This window comes from Lytechinus variegatus, chromosome 4 (genome assembly GCF_018143015.1).
Source record: "Lytechinus variegatus isolate NC3 chromosome 4, Lvar_3.0, whole genome shotgun sequence".
Taxonomy (NCBI): Eukaryota; Metazoa; Echinodermata; class Echinoidea; order Temnopleuroida; family Toxopneustidae; genus Lytechinus; species Lytechinus variegatus.
In genome coordinates this window covers 34919129-34940426 of record NC_054743.1, presented here as the reverse complement: position 1 = coordinate 34940426, position 21298 = coordinate 34919129, and the positions used below count along the sequence as shown (strand labels likewise).

Below are 21298 nucleotides of genomic sequence, written 5' to 3'. Positions count from 1 at the left end.
AGGGCACTTCCAAACAACAAGGTCCAATCTGGACTAGTACAGCAGAAGATGCGATGCAGCTATTGATATGATGTACGTGTACTCGCAGTGTATGTATCGAATAGATTGCAAGCCGTTCACGTCTGTAACTGAGACTGGAATCTGGATACTTATTTGGGAATAAGTTACGATTTTAACACACCAGAGGCTCTATTACTTGGTATATCACCTACTGAATTGGAACTTGGTAAGTAATTAACCTTTACATCGACTGTCATTATACTTTCTCTTGCAATTATTGTATGGACGTGGAAATCGCCTAGTTGAATTTCAGGAGTTTAGCTCCGATGTGCGTACGTTCTGATGTACACAAGTCATTTTCTCTCGCTGAACACACGGCCGATTTAATCAGTCGAGACAAGTACGGTACCAAATTCCTGTGGATATGACTGAGGGTTTTAGTGTTTTGGGGAAATCGTAAAACATGGGATCTCTTGTGTCTTTGTTCACTATCCGTTTAGGTACTGGTAAGGAGAGATGAGTCACCTTTTGAACAAAGTGAAATACATCTCAACCTGCATGACCTTTCTGGAGGTTCTTTTTATTCGATATGATTTTCCTAATCCTATTTTTCTTGGTAAATTCTTTCACTACAACAACACCACACCATCATGGGAAAAACTGTTATTCTCAAAGGCTACCAACTCTCATCAAGAGTGAGACTCACTCTTTCTGGTCCTTTCTCACTCGAAAATTTTGTTTACATTTGCATGCATTTCTATTGATCTCACTCATTTTGACCCCTAAATCATTGGCCTATGGAGTATGCCCAAAGATACTACAACTGGGGAAGATCGGACAGTACATAGATCGCGTAATGAAACGCTTTGGAAGAGTTGAGTAAGTAACAACCTTTTTGTACCTTTTGCGTATCGCGATATGGTTGTGTACAAAACATGAGAGAAATGGTGAAGAGGTTAAAGAGTACAGCTGTAGACAATTTTTACATTAAATTTTTCTTTTATTCATATTTTTTTTTCTTAAATCAAAGATGAATATATTTCAGAGGTTTTTGGGTAATAAAATGTCGAATTATTCCAACGCGCTACCCTTGAGCCCTCTCCGAAATCCCCTTTCATTTTCCCCAGATGTTTCTTACACAGTTTACTTACTCAACGCTAGTGGGCGCCCTACCCCATGAGCATTTATTGAGCATTTCAAAAAATCGTCGAAATGTCCGATCTTCCCCTTGTAGCATCATTAGTATGACTGAGTAGACCAAAAGAGCTGCAGTTCAGTCTCTGTATTTAGTTGTTCCGCTGAACTACGTTGGCTGCACTCACCAATACATTCATGTATCATATGATAGTAAAATGTCAGAAATTGTTAAATAAATAGTACCCAGAAACGACTGGTATTCCTGTCTAAAAAACAGAACTCTCAACTATCCAATGTTGGCAGCTCTGTTGTTATTGTTTGTTAACTTTTCTTGTTGAGAATTTAGATCATCAACAGCCCTATTCTGGTAATAAAACAAGATAATATTAATTGAGTTTGATTAAAAATTCAAATTGTTAAAAAGTATGTATGGAAAATCACAATTTTATTATGTTTGGCTTTAATAGAAAAGAATTTAGGTAGTTTTGGTCTGATGTGCACTTTCAAAATCTTGCATAATTTTGAGGTGCAAATTAATTCTCAACAGTTGTGCAACTTGCAAGTGGTGGAACAATGGAGTTGGGATGTGAGCTTTTCAAAGGACAAGGCCATACCAACAAACAGTTGATTTGAATAAAAAGAGAAAAATCCATCAAGCATAACACTGAAAATTTCATCAAAATCGGATGTAAAATTAGAAAGTTTATACATTTTAAAGTTAATTTCACAAAACAGTTATTTGCACACTATTGCAAATTCTGGTTGGTATGCAAATGAGGAGACTGATGATGTCATCCACTCCTTATTTTTTATGGACAATAAAGTTATTGAATTCATTCAATTCAATTATCCTTCAGAGAAATGTTGAGGGGAGGCGAGCTAATTAACCCCCCCCCAATTGAGGCTTCACTTACAACCCACAAGTATAGGAAGGCCCTTTTCAGGTATGCAAGTCACTGGTCAGAGACAAATCCATTTGCAAAAGTTATGTTATGAAGTTTAACACATTCATTGAAGTTGATTTTCAGTGTGATTTTATTCTGAAGTTTAATGAAGAATGTCTAATGTCTTTATTTGTAAAGGATGTTTTTGTTTTGTTTTGTTTTGTTTTTTAGCTAGTTTTTTTAAGGGGAAAAGGTAAAAATGTATCTATAGCAATAATTTTTTCGAAATTCTGGCACTATTAAAAAAGGGTGTTTTTGCAACTAGTACAGATACGACACAAAGATCTAATATGCAAAACCAAGGGGGGGGGGGCTTTGAGAAATTACATGTATACATGTACATTTACAGTCTAATTTAGGACCAATAATTGCTTATGACCTGGCCAGCTGATATTCTGGCTCATTTGTTTGCATTTATACCAAGAGTACAATGTAGTACAAGGAGTAGGAGTAGTAGTACATGTAGTAGTAGTAGTAATAGTAGTAGTAGTAGTAGTAGTAGTAGTAGTAGGAGTACATGTAGTAGTAGTAGTAGTAGTAGTAGTAGTAGTAGTAGTAGTAGTAGTAGTAGTAGTAGTAGTAGTAGTAGTAGTAGTAGTAGTAGTAGTAGTAGTACATGTAGTAGTAGTAGTAGTAGTAGTAGTAGTAGTAGTAGTAGTAGTAGTACATGTAGTAGTAGTAGTAGTAGTAGTAGTAGTAGTAGTAGTAGTAGTAGTAGTAGTAGTAGTAGTACATGTAGTAGTAGTAGTAGTAGTAGTAGTAGTAGTAGTAGTAGTAGTAGTAGTAGTAGTAGTAGTACATGTAGTAGTAGTAGTAGTAGTAGTAGTAGTAGTAGTAGTAGTAGATGTAGTAGTAGTAGTAGTAGTAGTAGTAGTAGTAGTAGTAGTAGATGTAGTAGTAGTAGTAGTAGTAGTAGTAGTAGTAGCAGCAGCAGCAGCAGCAGCAGCAGCAGCAGTACATGTAGTAGTCGCTGTCACTTGTTTGTTGCCTGTTTAAAATATCATACCCATTTACATGTATTAATTAAAGTGAATAACACAGTTACAGTAACATGAAAACAATAAATACCTTTTTAAAGTTTATAGTTCAACTGTTTAATTTAATATTCTAACATCATAAACCAGCATACAATGCCTTGATGAATAAATAACTCCCATTTTTGAAAGGCCTATGGCAGGGGTTCTCAAACTTTTTCTCTGAAGGGCCAGATGAGACTCCAAGTAAACCTGAAAGGGCCAGGGTGAAGATACTATGGGTGAAAAAATGTGCGCGAACCGCAAAGACCCTTGTGATCAGGGTCCTAGAAGCTCTCTTACAATCTGGCCCTTATTTTGGGATCATCATTTTCTAAATTTATTTACCAATCGTGGGATGGAACACCCTATCAGCAAATACTGTTTTTTATAGGGGTCCATGAGCTATCTTGTCCAATCTGGCCCAAGCAGGCAAAATTATAAAAGAATTCAAAATAGAGAGCCAATATTAATACCAAAATTGTACTTTGCTAAAAGGAATCTAGATTGTACCTATACATACCTGGTGTTGGGGAGACAGATAATGTCTTGAAATCAACATTTTTTGTAGTCAAAGTAGATTGAATATTAAATAGAAAATGTCTGTTGTAGACTATAAGGGTGTCAGTTTCCTATGAATCTCTTTTTAATGGGAAATGTGACACTGTCAGCAACAAGTTACTTGAACCTTGGCACAAAAGGTGTACATTAATTGCCAGACGAAGGCACTGGTGCAAATGTTCACTGGTCAAGCAGGGGCCCCGGAAGCGGGGAGGGGGGGGGGGGGCTTCAGCCCCCACTTTTTCCCAAAACCATGTACAAAAACCAAAGATTGGCCAGCTATTAAATATTACCATTCTCTATTTCATACATGGAATACGATGTATACTTCTATTGTTAATAAGCTACCTCATGTACTTGAAACTAGCCCTACTAACTATTTCAAATACATTTGTAGGTCTGATATTTGCAGTAATGCAGGATCATTGTGATTTAGCATACCATCAACAAATTTGTAAAAAAAAATGCTTTGAAAATTCATTGGGTTTTCAAGGGTTCGAGTAATCGAGACTAATCAGTTTAAGTCGTGCCTTAAATTGGACGTCCACTCCAACCAATGAAAAAATTTTTTAACCCGTTGCCAACGGGAGCCGGATATATACGGTTCCCTAAAACTTATTCATGTACGGGAGCCGTATATAGTCGGTTCCCCAAAGGCTATTACTCGCATCCATTTGCAGGCTTTAAATATACAATTTCATACTATGTTTCTGCCTTTTCTGTGTTATAATTACAATGTCCATTAATTAAACTACACATTCCAGAAAGTCATACGTTTTTACCTTTTGTTTCTATAGTTTATAAAGCATTATAAAACGAGTTATGCTTCGAAGAGAGTCCAATATTGGCGTACAGTGGGCATTGCCGCGATGGAAGCTTGATTTCAACGATTTTCAGTTTCGCAGAACCACGTATATACCGTAATCAATAAAAGTGAGGGAAAACAATGGGAGCAGCGAAATGCAACCCAAAACGCACGCAGAGCTGCGTGCGTGCGCTGATATGATCAACGATAGATCGAAAACGATCGATACTTTATAAGATTGCTTGTGAGGTTTCAAAAAGTCCGGGTTCGATCCCGGCCGCGGCACCTATGCCCGTGAGCAAGGCATTTAATCTACAATGCTCTTTTCAAATAAATGAAAATGCTATATGCATTACTGCTAACTAGGTGTGCACTTCTTTTTAAAAAAATGGCGCCGTTGATAAAATATAGGAAGAAGAAAAATCATGGTTTCAGTTTATAACACATCGATTTTTGTTTTCTTCTTTCATTTAGGTGCATTATTTTGCCTCTTGAAAATGGCTGTCATAATATTCAACTTCATGAACTGATCAAGCTAGATCAAACTAGAAGAGAGTACACGACTTTAAGTTGATATCGATTTCTATAATCCTAAACAAAAAGTGTATACAGCTGGCTATTGAGAATACCTCGGATCGTACGTACACTCTATTTTGTTCTAACGATACGGATGTGGTAATTGATGGAGGCATGGCCCCCTTTCCTTTGAAAATCACAAAAGGGCATCCAGCGAAGGTCAATAAAGTTGCCACTTACTAACAATGTAAAAGAGTGACTTGAAAGGGAAGGATGTACGGATGAATTCACACTTTGTCAGTTTGGTTTAACACCAAAGAGTGATAAACGCCGTGACAGAGGCATAATCATGCTAATGAAGACTAATATGTGTTATTTACGATGTACAAAGTATATGAAGCATGTTTTATCCATATCAGTAATCTCATATGAATTTTCGAAAAAAAATCTAAGGTTTCCCCAATTGATTTTATTCTGATTGAGTATGTTATCGTGGTTTGGTTTGACCTGCATATAAAAAAAATGTGATGCGATAGGAATCCAGAGCATGGAGTAAATATGCATTCCATGGATATATTATTCGAGAAGATAGAGGGAATGAAAAGCAGAATATATTAAAATAAAATATTTATGTTTATGTCTGCAAACAGGCCTATAATGCTTTTCACGGAACAAATGATGTAAGCCGGGTAATGAATAAGTAGAGCGCCTTGATCATAATGTTTAGTGGATATTATATGAATTATTAATCATCATCATGCGGCTCGTTTAATTTTTTTTAATTGCTTGTTAGAAGGGTGCAAGAAAAACGGCATAAAGCATATTGTGATTCCATATACGTCCATTCAGTTATTTGTTTCATTTTTGGCCGTACTCCATAGAATATAACAGACGTTCAACTTTGATAAAGATAAATATGAGATAAAGCAATCAGTACATGAATTGATTAATAAAGACAATTAATTAATTAATTAGAGATAATTTATATATCACTTAATATGAGCTGGAATATGATATTTAGGCAGGCGAGAATGGCCTTTCTATGTATCTCTTTTGAAGCACGCTCTTCCTCTTACAGTTCTCTAATTAACTCGTTATATTTGTATTTTCATCGGAGCTCTTATGGATTGTTGGCTACAAGGAAAAAGGAAGTGGAGAAATAAAACATAAGAATTATTTTAATACATCGAAATTCTGTAAAGGTGAATGTACCGGGTGAGAAATTATATACACTTACGACATTTTAGAATTATACTTTGGCAATGCAGGTTATTATTTTCAGAGTCCTTTTTCATCTTGACGAAATTGGATATTAAAACAAACTGAACGCAGGAAATAATAATTCCGAACGGAAAGTTCCTAAAATGTTAATCAAATCATATATTGTCCGAAAATTTGACAGTGAGTGTGGCGAAACAAATGGGGGGGTTAAATGATGGAATATAATTTATATGCACTAGAATAAAAAAAGGGTATAAAATAGTAATGGTGTAACTTGGGTTGCGATTTCATTGCTGACCTCTATTTCCCCCCCCTCCTTTGCTTGTCAGAAAAAAGTAAAGAAAAAGTAGCGCATTTATAGTCCCCTCCACCAAGAATTCCTTGGTTCACCGCCGATCTCTGACAACTAGATTACCAGCAAAACCGAAAATGTCTTTCTGGTCACACTCATTTTTTTCCATTTTAAATTGACCAACATATACTTAAGTTATTTTTTCTTGCATTTTCCATGAATTACTAATCATTTGTTGATCATTAAATCCTTTGCACATAAATGTCAAGAAAATAACCACACACGTTCTAAACTAGTGAAATAAACTGAGAATTGAGTAAGTTCACAATAAATAAAACGGTTTGCAGGGACTTATTGTATATTTTTGGATAATGAAAGAAAGGCAGAATGTCTTGTTTTTAATACAATTTTAATTACTAGAATCATTTGATACATAATATTCATTTTTTTACACAAATACATGGCAACGTCTCCGTTGGATTTTGAATTAAGGAAATAATTTGGAGGTTTTTGTTGAACATTTCTCGACGACGTATAAAATCTAGAAATCATTTGAAATTGATTATGGGCCGAATATGCCGGGCACCTATCCTAATGTAGGTTCTATTTTTTAGTATGGGTTGGGCTTGGAGGGCCGGGTTTGGACATATTTCTGTGATGACGAGAATATACTCAGAAGGGAAAAAATAGAGAGAGGGCCGGGGGCACGGAACGGGAGATGAAGAAGAGAGAGAGAGCATAACCCACTTGTCTGCGCAGTGTTGTAGTACATTTTTTTTCGATTAAAAGCGCCTCGTATGAAATTGAACCCTCTCCCCCCTGCGTAAGCTACTGATTGAATAGAAGGGAAAAAAGTAAAGGGAAAATAGAGGAGAGAGAGAATATAAGTAGAGGTTGACTAGAGGTAAGGGGATTAGAGAGAGTAGAGGGGATGGCATTCATGACAATAACAATAATATTTTTCAATCGAATTAAACTAATTTTTTTATTCTTTACATGTAAAATATTCAAATGTTTACATAATATCAATGATAACAATTATAAACATTACTATCAACACTAACAATGATAATAACAAATAATAAAAGAAAATATAACAATCGGATAATAAAAAAAATAATAATAACATTGATAATAATAACAACAATGGTTAAGATTATGAATATAATAATGATAAGACAAAGAAAAAGATAAAATAAAAAAGCAGACAAAACAGAAAAAAAAGATGAAGGGAGAAGATAATGGTGATCATGGGGGATGGGGTGGGCTAACTTAAGTAATTGGATGATAAATGATAAATAATCTTCATAATAATTGTCGTATACCACCTTGCAAATTTTAATCGAGAAGATTATGATTTCTTGTTCAGAAAGTATTACTTGTATGCATATAACGATATTTTGAAGATTCATGTTTTGGGGGGCATACTTTTAAAAGGAAATATCATATTCTTCATTTTTTTTCATTTTGCATGAAGAGAAAAACAGAGAGAACAAAATTAAGCAAAATAGGACACGACGGGAGTAAAAGAATGAGAATAGGTATAAAGAGAAGATAAGACGACGAAGAAAAAAGGCGAAAAAAAGAAGCACAAGCAAATTCATAACAAGATTAAATAGAAGGGAAATAGAAAGAGAAAACTTAGGAGATGGAGGTGTAGGATTACACAATTATCAGTGAAGAAGAAGAAGGAGGAGAAAATGAAAAGGGAGCATTATAAAAAAGGAAGAAAAAAACAAGGAGGATTTCATTTGCAAGAGGAAACAGAGCAAGACTATATCAAGGGAGAAGGGGGGGGGGGGGTCTATAAATAGGAAGTATAAGAACAAAAAGATGAGACAGAGATCGAACAAAAGAAGAAAGGAAATGAGGATGATAAGATAAGAAGAATATCGAAAAAGAAGAATATGAGAAGAAAAGAAATGAGAATAATAATTTTGATAATAATAAGAAGATCGAAAAAGAAGAAAAGGAAGAAGAAAGGAAGGGAGAATATTATGATAATAGTAACATTAAGAGAATATTATGATAATAGTAATATCGAAAAAGAAGAAGTCCAAGAAGAACTTCAAAACCCACATCACCAACAATACATTCTCAAAGAAGTCACTCTGTACGGACATAATTATAGCACTGGAGCGACAGGTGAGCTCTGAACTCCGTGCAGCCAAAACAGGAAATGAACTACGCATGCGCGAAAACTATCGATCGATCAATTCACTCATCGTGGATCGCACACACGCTTTTGTAATCAACGATCCAGCTCGCACGCACGGAACAATGGAGCTGTTCGAACTTGACATGGCCGGCTGATTAATCTCGTTTGGGGTGTTAGAACCTATTCTACTATGCCGTCGCGAACGGGTTAATAAAAAATAGCAAAATTTAAAAAAAGATAATGCTCAAATTTCACTGTAGAAGGTTTATATAAGCATAGAGCTATTAGAGAAGGAGAACCATCTTCCAATTCCTCTGTTAATCCTTTGTTATTGCTTCCTTCGGGCGAAGGAATGATATCTAACATCAATCGGCGAGCCGCCAGGCCAAAGTTAGAGCACGCTTACATAACGCGATAAGCCCCCTCGTAAAATCTGAGGTCAGAGATTTTTTGAAGGACCCTGCGAGGCACCGCCGTAAACAACGTTCTCCCACATAACTTCCCTCTAGCTCAGTGTTTTTTTCAAAATTGAAACACGACTTGCTGTTCTTCTAACATCCATATCTCTTCGTACGGATTCCTGATGTACGTCTTTTATGTATGGTTGAACTTCTGAGATGATCCCCTATGCATACATACCAAATACGGTGCAATCTGAATTGACTCAACAAAATTACAAACGGAGGAAGTTGGAGATTGGTCATTTTAAGTATGTCTGTTTTTCTTCCATGGTTAAATCTTTTCCTATCCGTACCTGTTTTAGAAATTATAATAAGATGAAAGAGCATATTTTGAGCTAAATTTTCATGCCAAGATCATTTGTTAGAGTACAATAGAATCGATAATATAACGACGAATCTGCGGGGCATTTCTCTGGCGATTGTCGCATCGTGGAGTACCCTCCGGTGCCCCACGCATTCCTATTTGTGTAAGTTGAAAGTGAGTGTAATGAATGACGGGAGCCGTGCTCGCTCAGCTCTTGTCTCTGTATCGTTTTTGGAAAATAGCAGGGGCCGCGGAGCGAACAGATTTAATTTACAAACCAGTAAAAAGGAGAACAAAGTATAAAAATTGTTATTCTACATAATAAAGAAATTAAAAACAACATGTTTGGGACCACAAAGAAGTATACCCATTTCTATGTCAGGACGATTCATTTTAAGTTACAAAGTCATTTGGAAAAAAAATTACAAGCGAAGTTTTACAATTTTTAGGACCAAAAATAATCATGATTTAAAATGATTTTAGAGAACAAAATAAAAGATGATTACAACTATTGAATTCATATCTTTAGTTTAATCTAAAGAAAAAAAAGGCTTCCAAAATATAAAGTGTCCGGACGCCTGACCGCCCCCCCCCTCATTTCTAAAACATTCTCTTTCTGTTCTAGATATATTAAGAAACATTGAATATCATTATGATTTTTGTTAGATTAGGAGATTTTTTGTTTGTTTAAGATTGTACTTTTTTTCTTTCTTTCATATCCTTTTTCTGGAATCATTCTATCCTTCCTCTTTGCCCCTTTTTTTTTATTCCATCCTATCTTTCTTTCCTGATCTTCTCTCTCTGTTCATTTTTCTTTCTTTCCTTGTTTGTCTTACTCTCCGTCCTATTTTAAATTTCCTTTTTTCCTTCATTTTTTCTTTCCACTTTTCTTTGCTTCCTCTCCCTTTTCTTTTCATTCTTTCTCGATCCTTCCATTATTTTCTTTTTTAAAATTCTCTCCTTAATTTTTTCCTCCCTCTCTTTCATCCTTTCTTTCATTCTTTATTCTATTTTTCCTTCTAATTTGTGTCCTTTTTTCTTTATTTCCCTCCCTTCCAGGGTGACCAGACGTCCCGTATTTCCCGGGATTGTCCCGTATTTTGCTCCTTTGTCCCGGCGTCCCGACAAACCCTTCCCGGGACGCCTTTTTGTCCCGTATTTAAGAATATTGAACAAAATGTAGTTATTGCATTTAAAAGTGGTGATTTTTTTTCATCAAATAACCAACAGATGACGAAGCAGAGATAATGAAACTAATTTGGAGATGTAATCGGTGGAACAATTATTTAGTTTTCATAACTAGATCTTGTTGTTTCAGCTTTCGTTTTGAGTCTTGTTGTGTATGATGCCGCTGTTTCATCTAATTTTTATGTTTGACAATGTTTCACTTTAAAATTTTACTCATTTCTAAATAATGTTAGTTTTTCAAAATTCTGAAAATATATCAAAAAACACCAAACTTCATTATGATTTTTGTTAGATGACTTGATTTCTTTTTTGCTTGAAGTTTGAACTTTTTTCCTTTTTCTTTTGTATCATTCTTTGTTCATCCTTATATCCTTCCTGCTTGCCCTTAATTTTTTGTTCCATCTATCTTTATTTCCGATCTTTTTTTCCTGAACCTTTCTCTCTCTGTTCATTTGTCTTTCTTTCCTTCTTTCTGTTACTTTTCTTTATCAAATTTCCATTCCTTATTTCCTGAATTCATTCATTCTTTCTTTCCTTTTCTTTGCTTCCTTCTCACTTCCTCTCCCCTTTTTCGTTCTCTCCTTCCATTATTTTCTCTTTTTGTCATTCTTTCCTCCCTCTCTTTTCTCCTTTCTTTCATTCTTTATTTTATTTTTCCCTCCAATTCTTTTCCCTTATTATTTCTTTCCCTTCCTTCCTCCCTTCCTATTTTCTTCTTTCTTTGTTTGTTTCTTTCTTCCAAAGAATGAAGGAAAATATTTCTTTCATTCTTTCTTTCCTCCCCTTTTCTCACTTCCTTTCTCTTTGTTTTGTCTTTCACACATCTATTCATCTTCCCTTCCTTTCTTTTTTTGTCTTTCTATATTCAAAGAATGACGGAAACCTTTTTTCTCTCTTTTATTCTTTCTTTCATCCTTCTTTTATTCTAATTTTCTTTAATGTTTTTCTTTTCATTTTCCCCTTCAGTTCATTTTTCCTTTCCTTTTCTTTTGTCTTTTCTTTCTCTCCTTCATTTACCCTCCCTTTCAATTCTTTATATTTTTCACATGTCTAACATTGTGTATCTTTTTTGATCTTTTTTGTTGATTGTCCCGTCTTTCTTTCTTTCAAAGAATAAAGGAAGCATTTTTTCTTTTATTCGTTCTTTCTTTCCTCATCCTTTTTTCTTGCTTCTTTTATTTCTCTCCCTTATGTTTTCTTTCACACATCTTCCCTTCCTTCTTTTCTTTTTCTTTCCTTCTAAATTCATTTCAAATAATGACGGAAACATTTTTTTCTTTTATTCTATCTTTCATCATTTTATTCTAACATTCCTTTTTTTCTTTATTTTTTCCTTCATTTTCCCCTTCATTTTTTTCTTTGTATCCGTTCTCAATTCAACTCTTTTCTTACGCCTTTTCATTCCCTCCTTCATTCTTTCGTTCACCCCCCCCCCCGCCCACCTTCCAATTCTGTACATTTTTCCCCAAGTCGAACACCGTGTAGCCTCCTTTGTTGATCTTTTTTTAAGACCTGGCTCGGTCGATCCGCTCATGCAGCGTACTTTGTCGATTGTCCCGTATTTCTTTTTGTGAAATCTGGTCAGGCCTGCATTCAGCTGGTTCCAAAACCAGATTTTCGTCTTCGAAATCACGACGTTCGAAATCGTGAGCCGCCATGTTTGCATAAAATTCGTGAAGCCGATGTGAAATGCATTATGGGTGAAAACACTACTGCGCAAGCGCAAACCCGAGCTGTTGATCGCGTCGATCAACTTTCCTTATCTGATTTACGAGCGGCCTCTGTAATGCGCCGTGAGGGACCCTGCTGAGAGGGGATTAGCGGTGCCACGCATGGGGCAAAGCGTTTGAGAGAGTCAGATCTCCTTCTGTTAATAGCTCTATGATATCAGCAATGTATACTGAGGAAATTGTGATTTTTGAAGTTTTTGTTTATTTCACAAAAAAGTGTAAATGTGCACATTCTGGTTTATAGAATTGAGGGAACAGTATTTCTTTTGTATTTTTATATGGGTGGGGCAAGGATCAAGGTCTAATTCCTATTTTGGTCTAAATGGCAATGCCAATTTTGGTGAAAAAATAGCGCCAATGTACAGATTTTTCATCAAAATATCAAATTGTGCTGACTGCCTTCATTATGCTCTTTTAATAGCATTTTCTATCTTTTTTCCCTTCTATTTCCCCCCTCTTTCTTCTTTTTTCCTTTCCCTTACCCCTCTTTCTTCTCTCTACTCTTCCTTTATCCTCTCCAACTTTGTTCCCTTCCTCCTGCCTCCTCCTCTCCCTTTGAACCACATGTATTTCTGGGAATGTGATGGCTCTGGAAGTTAATGTATGTTCAAGTAGTCACATGGAGTATACATGCCCGTACACATTTTACATGCGCATCAGCGGCAGTAGCAAGCACGGACTGTTCATTCTCATAACATAACACCAAACCATGGGGAGTGCGAGTGCCAAGTGTGTTTTGCTCTGCATTTTACAGCGCACACCCATCCACCGGTGTGTGCGGGCAGGCATCCTTTAGTTTCATGGACCCTCTTTATCAGGGAATTGTCACAACTCCCTGCTCTTCCCGAGGCACGGAACGACATAGCTGAATGTGTTTGACATCTCATATTGGTTCGAGGTACATGTGCTTCCATGATTACATGTAGGCTTGTTTTCGACATGTGTACCATCAACAAGTTTACTGCACTCCAGGATTTAAGTAAAATGTGATCAGTTTGTGTTTGTAAGTATATGCTGTATGTATGAAGGAGATTTTGTTATTCTGTTTTTCCTTTAGAATGTCAGTGCTCTAATGATTACATTGTGTACTCACTCTGATACGCATACATGTACATATATGCATGTCTACATGAAGTTCAAAGAACTGTCCTCTTTCATGAAATATGAATTGCTAGTAATATGCCGAGTGTAATTGCTACATGTACATGTGGTGCTGTTATTGGTAAGGAAATTCTCTGTCGATATATCGTTTAAAATATCTTTCCGATATTGATAACCATCGACAAAAGAGCATAATAAATCAATACTAATTTTTTTACGCATTTTAACGATGTCACAATAATCGCGTTGGTCAAAATTTGTATTTGCTTCTGTACCCAGAACGCTTTAAAATCCACGTTCATCGGATGTAATTTGTAAACGATTACATATACATCCTCACCTTTCACGTTATTAGCATTATTTCGGGTTGGATGAAGTTTTATCGATAAGTTTGGGGCTTTTTGGACATCATTCTGAGCAATCAACGACTTTTGCTTATTCGCCATTTTGATATCGTGCTGTACATCTTCGAACTTAGAGGGCAGCAACACACGGCCGTGTGCTGCCTTCTACATTAGTTGGTAGATATGGTACTTGCTAAAATTGACCTTATGCCTGTGAAGGATTTTGATACGATCAAATGGAGTCGAATGCAGTCACGATGTTCGGATTGTCATGATTATAGCGAAGTGAGATAGTGTTTTGTGGCTAGTAAGTATTTGTATTTTGTTGAATAGTATACAAATGATGCATGGGTTAGAGTGGGTCAGTAGGAACTGTGTGCACAAGGTAACTTTGGCATGGTTTAACCCACGAGGCGCAGCCGAGTGGGTTTAGACCATAATGCCAAAGTTACCGCGTGCACACAGTTCCACTGACCCACGAAAGAAACCCATGCATCATCTGTTTTATAGAATGGAAAAAATTTATTGAATAAAATACAAAAATTAATGATTTACCGGATGCATGATAATTTCATGCGTCCGGTAAATTGAATTTACCGGACGCATGAAAAAATTTACCGGACGCATGATTTTTTTTACCGGACGCATGATTCACTATTTTTTTTTTCATTTTTATATTTTGACTGCAGATGTGACCTGCCATTGAGGATGTTCAGCTAGCCATTGGATATACTCTATCTGTACTTGAGCACTTCTCCTATCGCGAGAAAAACCCATCAACCAGACACCACCATGGAGATCCTTAGGACTCTTTCCGTTTGCCTTGTTTTTTTGCTTCCACTCCTGTCTTCTGTTAAAAATGAATCGTGCCAGCTACATGTACCGTCTTCAGCGATTCCTCTAGGTTGTGTATGTTCAGGACTCACCCTTGTGTGTACAGGTTTCTGGCCAACGAAGGCCCAACTTCAAACCATGGATGTTTTAGAGTCCCTGACAATTACGAACACCACCCGTAATACTCTCCTCAAATGTGAATCCATGTTTGGTACGTTGCCGAAGCTTAAGAGATTGGACTTGAGCAGCAACCAAATCAATTTCACAAAACCGAGGTCCTTTAGTTCTTATTGTTTCCCAAATTTAGAGCAGTTAATTTTAGATAACAATGCCCTAAGGCTGAATGCACACACAACATTTAAGAGCCTTGATAGACTCCGTGGGCTACATCTGAACAATGCACTCTACAAAAACCAAAGTGTGTCGGAGCAGCTCACGCACACGTTCATAAGATCAGCCATGCCGAGCTTGGAAGAGATCATGCTCAATGACAATATGCTTGGAGATCTGAGTCCGAGCACCTTTAACTTTAACGTGTCTGGTTCCAGTCCTATAAGCAGGATACACCTGCGGAACAGTAGACTTGGCGTGATTCAACCTCAGCTGTTTGAAGTGGAAACGCTCCCCAATCTCTCCTTCATCGATTTGAGCATGAACAGGATCACAGGGTTACCGGAGGAGAACCTGGAAAGCTTCAACAAATTCTCCAGCGCGCTCACGATCAATCTGACCGGTAACCCTTTAACCTGTAACTGCCAGCTAGAGGATTTTGTAATTTGGTTGAAGTCGAACAGCACAAAAGTCATCAATCCTGAGACGCTGAACTGCTCAGAGGAGAGCATCATCCACAGCGGTAAGCGCATCATTGACCTTGATCCGAAGGATTTGACCTGCACCCACATCAGGAACACAGATATGGACGAACAGATGAAGACATCGTACATCCTTCTGATAGCGGTACTTAGCATCATCGGTATCTTGGCCATCGTCATCCTCTTCATGAGAAGGAAAGAGATCATCAAGTTCTGCAACCAGATGAAGCAAGCCACCAAGGAAACCTTCGATACGCACCATACATCCTACGTCTACAGCGATATCACCCGAGCGACACGAGAAACCCCGGAACACTCTGCAGTAGATGTTTGATATGCTGCCCTCTACAGGTAAGTTGTCTCTAACTCCATTTTCTTTTTTTTTTTTTGTTACCTTCCAAAGTGTAATATCACATTGTTTTACATGTACATGTACATGGATGCTGGCATTTTGATACTTTTACGGCAAAACCAAGATGAATTAGACTGGCATAAATGCCAGCAAACAGGACATGCATGGCCATGACCTATGATGGTATTGGATTAATCTGAGTGCTGCGTACAATACTCTAAAATGTCACACAGGTGTAATCTCAGACTGGATGATAATCCTTCATATATTCTCATGAACAAATTGAGTACACAACTCTTTCACTTCAGTATGTGGTTGTCACTTATCTCAAGAAAACCATTTCCCTGATGTTCCAGTTTCAGACAAACACCTTTTGAAGCCCTAAACATGCCCCTTTTTACAGGTAGAATTTTATCTTTGATGTCCTCAAATGGGGACTGACCATGGCTAACATCTTCGGGTCAGGTATTTTTTGTATTTGTAGGTATGGTAAACTGGGCAAGGCAAACTCATCTGTTGAAAAATTACTTTACAATCACTAATTTTGAATTTTCCTGCTACTCTATTGGTAGCAAGTAGCATATTAAAGTTTTAGCCGTTTTAGGGGGAAAGTGTAGAGGCATCAATCCGATGAGGAATGGGACATCAACACTGAGGACTCTTCATCAGAGAATAGGTGGCACTTTTAGCACCAGGTCTCTTTCCCCAAGGAATTCACATCACCTAGCCGGACTGTGACCACGGGACGTGGGACATGAGGGGGTGTGTTTTAATGAGTTTAATCCCCGGCGCTAATTGGCTGCAGCATTGGAAAGGAGATAGACCCAGGTGGTTTGATGGAGCAGTGGTGACTCAAACTGGAATTGGCCTGCAATATTCAGAAGGTTTGCTTGCCACCTCATCCAAAACTGAGAAATTTTCATGACACTCTCTCCCAAACCTTTCTTCTTAGAATTTCTTGGCGGGGAGTCATAGATGACAGAGCATATTGGTCATGCTTGCTTGTCACCTCTTACTTTCAAGATCCCACATTCCTTTTCAGCAAACTCCTACTTGATTTCGGAAAAAAGTAGAACTACACTGTAGGATCTTCAGTCGATAAGCAACATTTGTTGTTAAGCTCAAGTTTGGAGTATCACAGACAATAAATGTTTATCTTCAGATACATACACTGGTCACAAAGTGAAAAAAAGGTATATCGGTAGTTCTTTTGAAATAAAATGGAAAAAAGATTCTATTTTGTATTGTTTGTGTGGTTTTAGTTCTTGTGTATACATGTAGCTGATAGGATACATTACTTCCACCACCTGCTTTGCAAAAAACCAATCACGATCATGGGGGAAAGTGCGTCGTCGAAGGCACGGGACAAGTTAACTCAAAAGGATGGTATCCTTGACTAAACAACACCTGCTTGCAAAATTATAGATGAAGAAAAAACAAGAAGGTGGAGGTCTGGTTTTTTTTTTGGTTTTGTTTTGCTGCCCTCTTGCCTCTGCAGATTGATGTTTTTTGGTAAAGAATCCATGCATGATGGGTACAATTCTTCCGCTTGTCAAGACAGGTGGTGAGGATTTCCGTCGCTATCTGAGCGATCGCCACGGCATGTGTTCTCTTCACCCCCCCTCCACTTCTCCCATAAGAAAACAAAAACTTCACTCCGTACATTGTGCAAGTAAAAATTCGAGTCTTTGGTCCGTATTCTGAAGTCGGGTTTAACATAAACTCAGGTTTAAATTTAATTAAATCTGTGGTTTAAGAATAGATAGCTAATAAAAAATCACTTACAGTAGAGATATCATATTTCAGCTCATGTGGCTCTCAAATCATTCATTATTGTCTAGGAAATATAAATATATGATTGTCTTCACCATCAATGAATCAGGAAAGAGCACAGTAAACATAAACTTACAATGTAATATAAATTTTTACACTTTTGGTTTCCCATAATTTTAGCACAGATTTAGACTATGGTTAAACCGACTTCAGAATACGGGCCTTAGTGATCAATTTAAATTGATTAAAACTATTAGAGGGAGTGGAATAGTGATCTGTTGTGAACAGGTGGTCATTGAGAGAAGGGCTCTCAACAGGTGCCTGGGACAAAGTCCCTTAAGATCTCTTCAGACAGGTTCCTTTCTGAATATTTCTTGAAAAAAGGCTTTTATTTGTAAGTTAGGCAAAGTACATGTAACAGCCTTAAAATAAATTTGTTTGGAGAAGGATGTTCTTCGTATTTTCATAGTGATTTCAGAAAATAGATATATGGAATATGAAAATTGTGTAGAGAAAGATGTTTAGACTGTAATACTGTCATTCTGTCTACACTGCATTGAAAGGCAACAATAGGGAAAAGAAAAGGTGGGCATTGTAAGGCGTTAATCCACACTTTGCCACTCTAACCCAGGTGCTAAATGGACCCCCGCTAGGATGCGAAAGATATTGCATGTTTGATTTTGCCAGCGCCATAATGTGGCTGCGATGAATGCAAGGAATGCTCCCCAGGGAGTGGAAATCGTGCACTTTTCGTGCTTGATTGACATGAATCCAATGACCGGGTAATAATATGCTGTAACGCGCTTTGGCCATTCTGGGAAAAGCGGTTTATAAAAATTTGCTATTATTATTATTGTATACAATGACCTCTAGACGGGTTCTTTTTAACACAAGTAAATGTACATGTAGGTTATATTTCAATTGGGAGACAATTTTGATGGTCTCTAAAGATAGGCTTTCACAACAAGGTTCAACATTAGCAGTTGCCCGGTTGGGCTACCAAATTTTGGATAAATTGTAATGTTTTCTATTGTTTCAGGCCACTAAATTTGCTATCTGGGCCACCAAAATTAGGAAATTGATGATTTTGGTGGACCGATAGGGCCACCAAGAAAAAATATTAGTGTGGAGCCTTGTATACATGTATATACAGGTGACCACAAAGACAGGTTTGGCCTGTATTACGAATAAGCAGACTTGGCATTAGCATAAAATTGAATGAAGTTAAGATGATATCAGAGCTTCCCTTAAGCATGAATTTCAAATGTTAGTGTGGTATGAGGAAAATAGGCGGAGCTATCGTATCTTTGGCAGGATCTACAGTAGCACCCTCTTCAAGAATAGGTGATGAAGTTTTGTGACGCATTCTATGGTGCGCCTTGCTCCCAGTATTGCCAGCAGCAAAGGAAAGATGCGGAAGCTTGCGAAGCTTGCTCATCACTTCAAATTTAAAGTTGAATCCCACCCCAATGATTCACTGATTTTAAAAAATTATAACAAGAACACACTTTTCTATATTTTGAAAGCTACATGTACATGTAGCATTCACACATGGAATATGATGAAAAAGAGAAAATGTACTGAAAATTATAATAGCATTTTCATATTATTTGGTAACAGTGCATCTCCGAATTGGCAATTCAACGAAATCAACAAATACACTGTTTCAAAAATGCCAATCCGCATACAGTATGTAGATGTCTCCATTTTACATGTACATGTAAGTACTAGGTAGGATTTTGCTGATAACCATACTACATGTATTTGACTGATGTTGGATTACAAATTTTAAATTGGCAACACATACATTATGAAGAAGATCTCTGTTTTAAAGAAGCAAATTGACAACTCTATAAAACTTCCTATTGTTTTACAATTTAACCGATGTTTTATCCATATTTAATTTGTTTTCAAACCTTCAAAATAATAGACAGTTTAATAAAGATTGTTGCCAATCTAAGGAGCAAAGGCAGGTTAATCATGACATTATGAAAGCCATGGACCTCCCTGCAACTTGCTTTGGGAATGAGTCATGTCTTTGCATGAATAATGATTTCTTTAATTCATGATGCACCATAGAAGATTCTGTTTTGCATGGAAGATTAGTGTGGAGATTCCACTTCCACATTTCATGACAGCTTCAAGAAATTGTAGAAAATCATGAAAATGTATTTTATGCCCTTCATGGCAAAGAACAGCCTAGAACTCTTGATTGACAGTTGATGAATCAGAATCATGAATGGCATTTTCGCTTTGGACTCTGAACAGCGACATATTTGCAGTTTTCTTTAGCCTCAAAACTTTAAATGAAAATCCATATTATATTGTTCGAAATAGACATTAAATGAAATACTCCGAAAATTTGCTTTGCCCAATTGATCGTGGGCCAGGCAGCCGCTGTGCAGCGCCAGATCGACGAGGCTCTATCCCTTTAATCGTTGAACGCCAAACAGGGTAGCAGCAACTCCCATCTTCTTATAACGTCTTTTGGTCTGACACGGTCGGGGTTTGAACCCCCGACCTCCCGGTTGTGAGACGGTCGCTCTACCAACTGAGCCAACTCACCGGTAATAGGACAAAACTGCTATCCCTGCTAACTAATTTTCGACAAAGATCTCCCAGCTGTTCTTTTTCATTTGATTGGCATTTTCAGTACATTGACTGCGTTCTTGTCTCCGTTGCATTACGAAACCTCATTATTTTCTCTTTCCACACGTCAGTTAAAGCAATGTTTTGTTTTTACATGTATGTACAGAGCTGTTTATGAACTTTTTAACTGTTAAACAACTATTAACTGTACAGTTTATGATTTCATGTCTTTAAAAGGGGATATCAATTGGAAGAAAATAAATATGTACATGTACATGTAAATGATTGTTTAGAGCTACAATGTACATGTAGGATCCAGTCAGAAAAAATGTTGATCATTATTAAATTCATTGTTACTTGTGCATGATGAATCAGAGAATGTTCGGAATGTGATCCTCTGCCGGCCGGCATGCCGATTTACAGTCCTCAACACACCCTACATTTCAATCAAAATGAAAAAAAAAAACTTGTTTCATTAGCTCGAGGGCGGGAGTTATTATTCATTATTCAGTGTGTGTCAGCGTTAACGAGAAATGACGATGGTTAATGAGTGTCTTGCTTGGGGCTGGGTGGTTATTTGTTTTCATGCAGCATCCAGGCAATGTTGTAGCGGCTGTGATTAAAGAGTGCTTTATTGCAATGCACTGTTAGTTAAAAGTCGGTAGTAAGGCTCAAAGATGTTTACTTTTCAAAAATAATAAGAACAAAATTATGGTTTTATATTATGAAAATTGAAATTTAAACCATAATGCTTTTTATTGAAGTGACTAAATTGATATCCTACCCCCCCCCCAAAAAAAAGTCTCTTTGCACTGTATTTGGTCAGTAGTTAGACTCGCTATTAAGATTAATGTCGAAAAAAGAACATGCAGAGTTCACTGGCTGTCACATAATGAAAGGCAATAATGATATAGACTTGTTATTTAAAAAACAAAAAACAAAGGAGAAATGAAATATGTACATGGATGCCTTTCTATCAACCTAAAAACTCTGAATAAAAAAAATCGAAAGAAATGCTTTTGATACGTTATAATCAAAGATTTTGTGTAATTTCTATCGTGCCGATCATAATAGAACATAAAGTGTATGTGATGAAATGAAGATGGTGTTTCCCTGTCACTTTATATTTCACTTTTTGAAGCACTAAATAATGATTTTTGGGA

At 36.8% G+C, this 21298-nt stretch overlaps 1 protein-coding gene across 1 annotated transcript in view; it reads left to right on the top strand.

Moving 5' to 3' along the window:
* The first annotated feature begins 70 nt into the window (after positions 1-70).
* Positions 71-21298, top strand: part of LOC121413914 (protein artichoke-like) — a 45075-nt gene continuing 23847 nt past the window's right edge. The window contains exons 1-2 of the mRNA XM_041606917.1: positions 71-226; positions 14465-15772. Of these exons, the coding sequence (XP_041462851.1) occupies positions 14568-15755 (1188 nt within the window). The 5' untranslated portion in view covers positions 71-226; positions 14465-14567 and the 3' untranslated portion in view covers positions 15756-15772. The remainder of the gene's footprint in view (positions 227-14464; positions 15773-21298) is intronic.